Source organism: Gymnodraco acuticeps, unplaced genomic scaffold, assembly GCF_902827175.1.
Source record: "Gymnodraco acuticeps unplaced genomic scaffold, fGymAcu1.1, whole genome shotgun sequence".
In the NCBI taxonomy this organism is placed as follows: domain Eukaryota; kingdom Metazoa; phylum Chordata; class Actinopteri; order Perciformes; family Bathydraconidae; genus Gymnodraco; species Gymnodraco acuticeps.
The window spans coordinates 1-7729 of NW_022989958.1; the positions used below are offsets into that span (position 1 = coordinate 1).

A 7729-nucleotide genomic window follows, 5' to 3' on the forward strand; every position below is an offset into this window, starting at 1 on the left:
ATTTTTGTTTCTTTTGTTTTCCAAGCTCTTAAGAGTCGGCTTCTTTTTGTTCTATTATGCAGTATATTTAGTGTTAACACTGTCCTTCAAAACCATACAAAAAAATCGACTTTGTTCGCATGGACCCACATTAAAACATCCTGAAACCCATCATGTGTCGAGGAAGCGACACGAGACGCTGATGATCCTCTGACTTTTAATCCTGCACCACCACGAGGTTAACATATTTTTTTAGTACTATCTCAAAATTGTAATAACTTTAAAATCAATATGAGTAATGGTTACACAAATGTTTGAGGAGTGACGTCGTTCCCTCAGTTAAACCCATCCATGCTTTTAGTGGCTGGTTGTTTACGATGGGTTTTCATTATCTGATTAAATGTCCAACACTGCAGCACATGTTGACCTCTGACCCCTCTCCTTCCTCTGCAGCTGATCAGCGATGGCAGCGTGGTGTACGCCGAGGCGCTCTGGGATCACGTCACCATGGACGACCAGGAGCTGGGCTTCAAGGCCGGGGACGTCATCGAGGTAGTGGATGCCACGAACAAGGAGTGGTGGTGGGGTCGCATCGTGGACAGCGAGGGCTGGTTCCCTGCCAGCTTCGTACGGGTGAGACAACCTCCATCACTGATCCAATTACCCCTGCAGGCGGCTCTTAATTGCTCTGTTTGATTGATGACTGCTCCTGCTGCAGTAACAGCAGAACATTAACCTTCAACCGGTTATCAATACTCCTGCAGAATTAGAGTTCTGTTTCTTTTAGTGAAGACATTCCTCATGTAAATATAATATGTTATTGCACACGGGGTTCAAAATGCTTGTGCGTATTTGATTTATGTGAAGATATAATGTAAAATGAAAGGCAAGTTTAGCACCTTTCAACACAAGGCAATTCAAAGTGCTTTACAAAAATGAAAGACATTGAGAGCATTAAGAAACATATTTTAAAATGGCATTTCAAAACAGTCATTTAAAAGCAAAGATAATAAAACATGAATAACAAAGGTACATGAATTAAAGTCACAGTGCAGTGTGAGATACACACATCTGAAATGTTTAGTTCTGACTCTCAATCATTGCTCACTTTTTAGCAGACATAGTTTTCTATCACCTCACTTTCTTATCCTTTAGTTATTTCAAGTGTTTCATGCTGAACGAACCCCCCTTTGGAACATTCTAATCTGCAACCCCGATATTCCGAAAATTCAACGGATCCTGGCCGTATTTGTGTAGCATATAAAATGAAGATGCCGAGGTGTTTATTGGGAAAAATTGTCGTTTAATAATTATTTTTCGTGTCCTCCTCAGTTGCGTGTGAACCAGGATGAGCCCATGGAGGAGTATCTGGCCCACTTGGAGGGGGCTCAGGCTGGAGAGGAGAACCGGGCCGGTCTGGGTCTGTTGCTGGGACCTGGTCTACCCTGCAAAGAACAGATGAGGACCAACGTCATCAACGAGATCATGAGCACAGAGAGAGACTACATCAAGCACCTGAAGGACATCTGCGAGGTCTGGATCCATCATGTCAAAACATCATGATTTTTGTTCCTTATTGTTGAAAAACGAATACCTCAACCCCTCATCTGTCCAATATGTTCTGATTTTTTTTCTGTTTCCCTCAGGGTTACATCAAACAGTGCCGCAAGAGGACAGACATGTTCACTGAAGAGCAGCTTCGGACCATCTTTGGCAACATCGAAGATATCTATCGATTCCAGAGGAAGTTCCTGAAAGGCCTGGAGAAGAAATTCAACAAGGAGCAGCCGCACGTCAGTGAGATCGGCTGCTGCTTCCTCGAACACGTAAGCAGATTCAAATAAGTCAATCCACAGTAGTGTATAGTGTATAGCACACTGAAGTAAGGTAAATATTGTTTTCGTAACCCTATCTTGTCATCTTCTGTGTGCAGCAAACGGATTTCCAGATCTACTCAGAGTATTGCAACAACCACCCCAACGCCTGCATGCAGCTCTCTAAGGTCATGAAGGTCAACAAGTACGTGTTCTTCTTCGAGGCCTGCCGACTCCTCCAGAAGATGATCGACATCTCGCTGGACGGCTTCTTGCTCACTCCGGTTCAGAAGATCTGCAAGTACCCTCTGCAGCTGGCTGAGCTGCTCAAATACACCAACCCACAGCACAGGTGAATCAAACCGAGATCAGGAGAACCACCGGTGCATTTGTGGGCTAGGGTTAGCTTTAAAAGATGCTGTTGATATCGATATTTATCTTGTAAATACCTTGGAAATAGTAGTCTGACAAAATCTTATCTTAAGTCAAGGTCCTCACTTGATATAGACAATAAAAAAGGGAAGACACTGTTGAAGTTTTTGGTCTTTTCATGGATTTTTTTCTAACAAAAACAAATATATAGAACATACAGTAATCCTTTAAACTTCATCTTGACTCACCAACTGCATGTCACTCTTTGATCTTTAGGGACTATAAAGATGTGGAGGCGGCCTTAAACGCCATGAAGAACGTGGCGAGGCTCATCAACGAGAGGAAACGGCGCCTGGAGAACATCGACAAGATCGCCCAGTGGCAGAGCGCCATCGAGGACTGGGAGGTGGGGAAAGAGGCCTTTCTGTTTGGAAATAATCTCTCGCTCTGCAACAGAACATGGTAGCAATGTGTGTGTGTGTGTGTGTGTGTGTGTGTGTGTGTGTGTGTGTGTGTGTGTGTGTGTGTGTGTGTGTGTGTGTGTGTGTGTGTGTGTGTGTGTGTGTGTGTGTGTGTGTGTGTGTGTGTGTGTGTGTGTGTGTGTGGTGTGTGTGTGTGTGTGTGTGTGTGTGTGTGTGTGTGTGTGTGTGTGTGGTGTCTGTGTGTGTGTGTGTGTGTGTGTGTGTGTGTGTGATGTGTGTGTGTGTGTGTGTGTGTGTGTGTGTGTGTGTGTGTGTGTGTGTGTGTGTGTGTGTGTGTGTGTGTGTGTGTGTGTGTGTGTGTGTGTGTGTGTGTGTGTGTGTGTGTGTGTGTGTGTGTGTGTGTGTGTGTGTGTGTGTGTGTGTGTGTGTGTGTGTGTGTGTGTGTGTGTGTGTGTGTGTGTGTCCGTCCATGCAGGGAGACGACATCCTCAGCAGGAGCTCTGATCTGCTCTTCTCAGGAGAGTTGAGCAAGCTGTCCCAGCCTCAGGCCAAGAGTCAGCAGAGAATGTTCTTCCTCTTTGATCATCAGATGGTGTACTGCAAAAAGGTGACTCGGCACTTTACACCACGTTACGCTGATGATAGGGGTAGAAACACATGAAGCACATTTCTCATCAGTCACTCAGCCTTCTAAAGCCTAGCTGAACTCTCCTTATCGTTGCAGGACCTGCTGAGGAGAGACATGCTGTACTACAAGGGTCGGATGGACATGGACCACATGGAGGTGATAGACGTGGAGGACGGGAAGGAGAAGGACTTCAACATCAGCGTGAAGAACGCCCTGAAGCTGCGGTCGCTGGCTGGAGACGAGGTCCACCTGCTGTGTGCCAAGAAGCCGGAGCAGAAGCAGCGCTGGCTCCGAGCCTTCGCCGACGAGAGGACTCAGGTCCAGCATGACCAAGAGACAGGTCGGAGATGAATGAAAACATCTGAAATCATTATGTTAACTGTCATTATCTCCACACTTCCTTCTCTGCTCTCTCTTCAAATGTGATTCATATCCTCCTTTCTTCTTCTCAACAACATCCACATTAATACTTTAAACTCCGCTCTGTGTGGTGCCTCAGGAAATGTAAGACTGCCAGCAGTAAATGGATTTCTAAGATGCTGATCCAGAGAATAAAAAGAATAATGTCAGCTATGCTCGCTCCGTCTGTATTATACATCTGCTTCACTGTGACGTTATGAATAATGCGGAATTAGTGTTTTGACTGTTATGCACATTTTCCATCCATTTAATTCTAAGAGGAGGAGATCTGTTCGATTCACTTTTTATGAACTAAATTAGGACTCATCAGAAATGCTTCTCACGTCTGGTTAAAGAACAGAGGAACATGTGTGATTTGTGAAACTGGGCTCTATGAATGAATTGACTTCATAGTGGTACTATTTCTGTTTTTCAGGCTTCTCTCTCACGGAGGTCCAGAAGAAGCAGGCCATGCTTAATGCCTGTAAAAGCCATCCAGCTGGGAAACCCAAAGGTATGCACCCAAGCGTTCAGAGACAGATTGCTCTAGTAGCAGCACATCAAGTCACCTGAGTGTGCTAACTCAGTGTGGGGGTTTCTATCACTGCAGACTGTATATCTTGTTGTTCATAAGTTTTATTTCCTTTTTCAGGGGATAGATCAGGTCATCCTAAGTCTCAGTGCAATATCAGTCTTAAGATGTCTTTCTTCTCCCTGAGCTTGGACAGGGGTCTCCTCACTATAAATAATATATAAGCAGTGATCTATGATGCATGCAGCAGCACTTTGTATTGGAATTGTATGTCACCAGGACCTTTTATTCTTCAAGCATCCCAGAATCACAGTAAAGGTTTTACTAGGACTAAAAATACTTTTTCAGCAGAGTTATTGATGAAGAGTCCTACTGTGCGCTCACTCTAACAAAAGACAGACTCTGACAAAAAATGTCCCAATCGCTGTTTTTCGATTGACACTGTTAAGAAAAGTTCACGCAGAGACACATTTCAGTACTTAACAAAATAAAATGTTGGCGTTTATTTTTATTTTGTGGCGTTAGCTTAACTGTGCTAACACATGCAAAAAAAAAGGGCAATTGGCAATAATTCAGATTGATTGATAGATGGATTGATAGATAGATAGATAGACAGGCAGACAGACAGACAGGCAGACAGACAGACAGGCAGGCAGACAGGCAGGCAGACAGACAGACAGACAGGCAGGCAGACAGACAGACAGACAGGCAGGCAGACAGGCAGGCAGACAGGCAGGCAGACAGATAGACAGGCAGGCAGGCAGACAGGCAGACAGACAGATAGACAGACAGACAGGCAGACAGGCAGACAGACAGACAGATAGACAGACAGACAGGCAGGCAGACAGACAGACAGACAGACAGACAGGCAGGCAGACAGGCAGGCAGACAGATAGACAGACAGACAGGCAGACAGACAGACAGGCAGGCAGACAGACAGACAGACAGACAGACAGGCAGACAGACAGACAGGCAGACAGACAGGCAGACAGACAGACAGATAGACAGACAGGCAGACAGGCAGACAGACAGGCAGACAGGCAGACAGGCAGACAGACAGACAGACAGACAGACAGACAGACAGACAGGCAGACAGACAGGCAGACAGACAGACAGATAGACAGACAGGCAGACAGGCAGACAGACAGGCAGACAGGCAGACAGGCAGACAGACAGACAGACAGACAGACAGACAGACAGACAGGCAGACAGGCAGACAGACAGACAGACAGGCAGACAGATGATGAATGTTTGCTTCCTGTCACTGTGTACGACCTCTCTTTAGTATTCTGTATGTGATGATCCTTTCTCTCCATGTCCTCCCCAGCAGTGACCAGGCCGTACTACGACTTCCTGCTGAGACAGAAGCACCCCTCCCTCCCCACGGCCGTGCCCCAGCAGCAGGTGTTCATGCTGGCCGAGCCCAAGCGCAAAACCTCCACCTTCTGGCACAACATCGGCAGACTGACACCCTTCAAGAAGTAACGGAGGAAAGAAATCAGAAAGGAAGAAGTATGGGATGAAGGAACAGAGGAGGAGGAGGGCTCCCTGCTCGTGCCTGATAGACCCTTTTTATTCTCTCTTTTCTTTCCTACTCGTTGCCCTAATACTGATCCATTGTATAGATGAGGATGATTATGATGAAGAGGAGATTATTTTTCGAAAGCACTTTAAAGGTTGGTCAACAATCAGACTTGAGAATGGTCTCCCGGAGACACGGAGAGAGGACTCTTGCTTAACTTGCTACTACTACTACTACTACTACTACTACTACTACACCTTCAATCCGGCGCAGATTGGTACTAATACTACTACTGTACTGCTGTGAGCGAGCGTGGGACTCCTGATTGTGCTGCCTCTGTGAAGACGTTGGCCATCGTCAAAATTGTGTCATTTCTTTCCACTGTTGTGTTGTTTTATGATTTCACAGATGCCAAGTGTTCACAGTGCCAGACGATTTGTTTTTATATTTGTTTGTTCCGTGTCTGTTTATGAAAAAAAAGGGAAGAGAGGAGGTAGTTTCCTGTGCTTTTTCTCCGTGCAAATATATCATTTCAGCTCGGTTTTCTAAAGTGTTTTGTGATCTCCATCTGCCGGGCTCTGTATGTCTCTGGTGCGAACACTTCACGAAATGCAGGAAGATTAAGAGCGACCCACAACTAGCGGCGACATGCACACATTCCTCGAGTCTGTTCCTCGACTCCTCCTTATACCTACCATGTCAATGAAAGTAAATAGCCTGTTACTTTTTCGTTTTTTTTTTTAAAGTGCCATTTGAAGTGTGTCATGGATGACTTACAATGACATGCATGGATGTGATGAAAAAATACTGTGAAGAATATTTTTTTATCTCTGAAGAACCCTGCTATATTTAACCAGATCCAAGAAACTGGGATTTCATTGTGCTACCAGGCTGACGACACACACACACACACACACACACACACACACACACACACACACACACACACACACACACACTCTCTGACGTTCCTTTATCTACCTTTCCTCCTGATAGCCAGTCATCCTGCTCCGTGTTTCTGGTCCTCCAGTATAATCTAATTTCACATCAATGCAGCCCAGTGATTTCCCTCTGTAAGTGCATTCAGTGAAATGTGCTCCTTTCACCTTTTATGTTCAAATGTTTTTGCTTCTGACGATATGGAATATTAAACATTCCTAAGCTGATAAATGTGTCTGTCGGTTGAGATCATTATTAATATATTTCACACCACACAGCACTCACACATCATGGGTGGGCACGTCACGATGCTATGGGGTTTAACCTCCAGCTGCGTGTGATATTTAAATCAGGTTTAAACGAACACTCAAGTTCAAGCTTCTCATCTACAAAACCTATGTTATTTATATTTCTCTTAGCATTTTTTATAAGCATGAATTCTTTATTTAAAGGTGGGGTAGGTAATTTTGGAGAAACCAGCTCGAGTGCGCTCGAATTTGAAAATACACAGCCGGAATAAATCTGCCACTTCCTTACAGAGCCCCTCCTCCAACACACAGATGGAAGGCTGACAGGCAGGTAGGCCATCCAGTTACTTTAGCCGGCCCGGCTCATATGATTGGTCGTGCTTTTTACAGTACTACGGCTTCCACAGATTTTATGGATTTTTAGTCAAAGCACTTAAGATATTCATTGCTATCGGGATGTTAAGAGCATTCCATGGAATATAACCAAAAGTGTATCTCGAGCCGGTTTCTCAAACTTACCTACCCCACCTTTAAGGGTAATTCTGGAAGATCAAACCACATTATGTGAGAGGATGGACAATAGTTATAAATAGCTGCCTCAGTTTTATGAATTGTGATCTTGTAATACAACTTTTTTTTTAAAATAACTATTAGGCTCCCCACAAATGCTATTCTTCCAATCCTTTTGTTTGTGCTTTTAAGTGTATCTAAATGATTATGTGTGCAAGCAGTAGAGTTCATGCATTGGTTACTGCAAATATACTGGTTAGGTTTGTATGCAGATTAGAGGCGGTGAAGTGGGAAGTAGATTGCTCATAGGCCATCTCTCCATATATCACAATTTAGATTATTTTTGCTCTTTAATAAAAAAAAT

At 44.4% G+C, this 7729-nt stretch overlaps 1 protein-coding gene across 2 annotated transcripts; it reads left to right on the forward strand.

Moving 5' to 3' along the window:
• Positions 1–432: 432 nt before the first annotated feature.
• arhgef4 (Rho guanine nucleotide exchange factor (GEF) 4) lies at positions 433–6838 on the forward strand. Of its 2 annotated transcripts, none has more exons than XM_034210716.1 (9): positions 433–612; positions 1312–1512; positions 1626–1805; positions 1913–2145; positions 2442–2571; positions 3063–3194; positions 3312–3555; positions 4051–4128; positions 5474–6838. In XM_034210716.1, the coding sequence occupies exons 1-9, from the start codon at positions 487–489 to the stop codon at positions 5629–5631; spliced, it is 1482 nt and encodes a 493-aa protein (XP_034066607.1). In that variant the 5' UTR covers positions 433–486; the 3' UTR covers positions 5632–6838. The 2 variants fall into 2 exon arrangements, with proteins under 2 accessions (XP_034066607.1, XP_034066606.1); XM_034210715.1 differs by having other exon boundaries at positions 487–612; positions 5477–6838.
• Positions 6839–7729: the final 891 nt, after the last annotated feature.

What these genes read in the sequence shown, in the direction of transcription:
- arhgef4 (XM_034210716.1), top strand. Translation starts at nt 487, where the DNA reads ATGGACGACCAGGAGCTGGGCTTCAAGGCCGGGGACGTCATCGAGGTA. An exon ending in TACACCAACCCACAGCACAG is followed by an intron (nt 2,146 to 2,441) that starts GTGAATCAAACC and finishes TTTGATCTTTAG; the next exon opens with GGACTATAAAGATGTGGAGG. An exon ending in AGATGGTGTACTGCAAAAAG is followed by an intron (nt 3,195 to 3,311) that starts GTGACTCGGCAC and finishes TTATCGTTGCAG; the next exon opens with GACCTGCTGAGGAGAGACAT.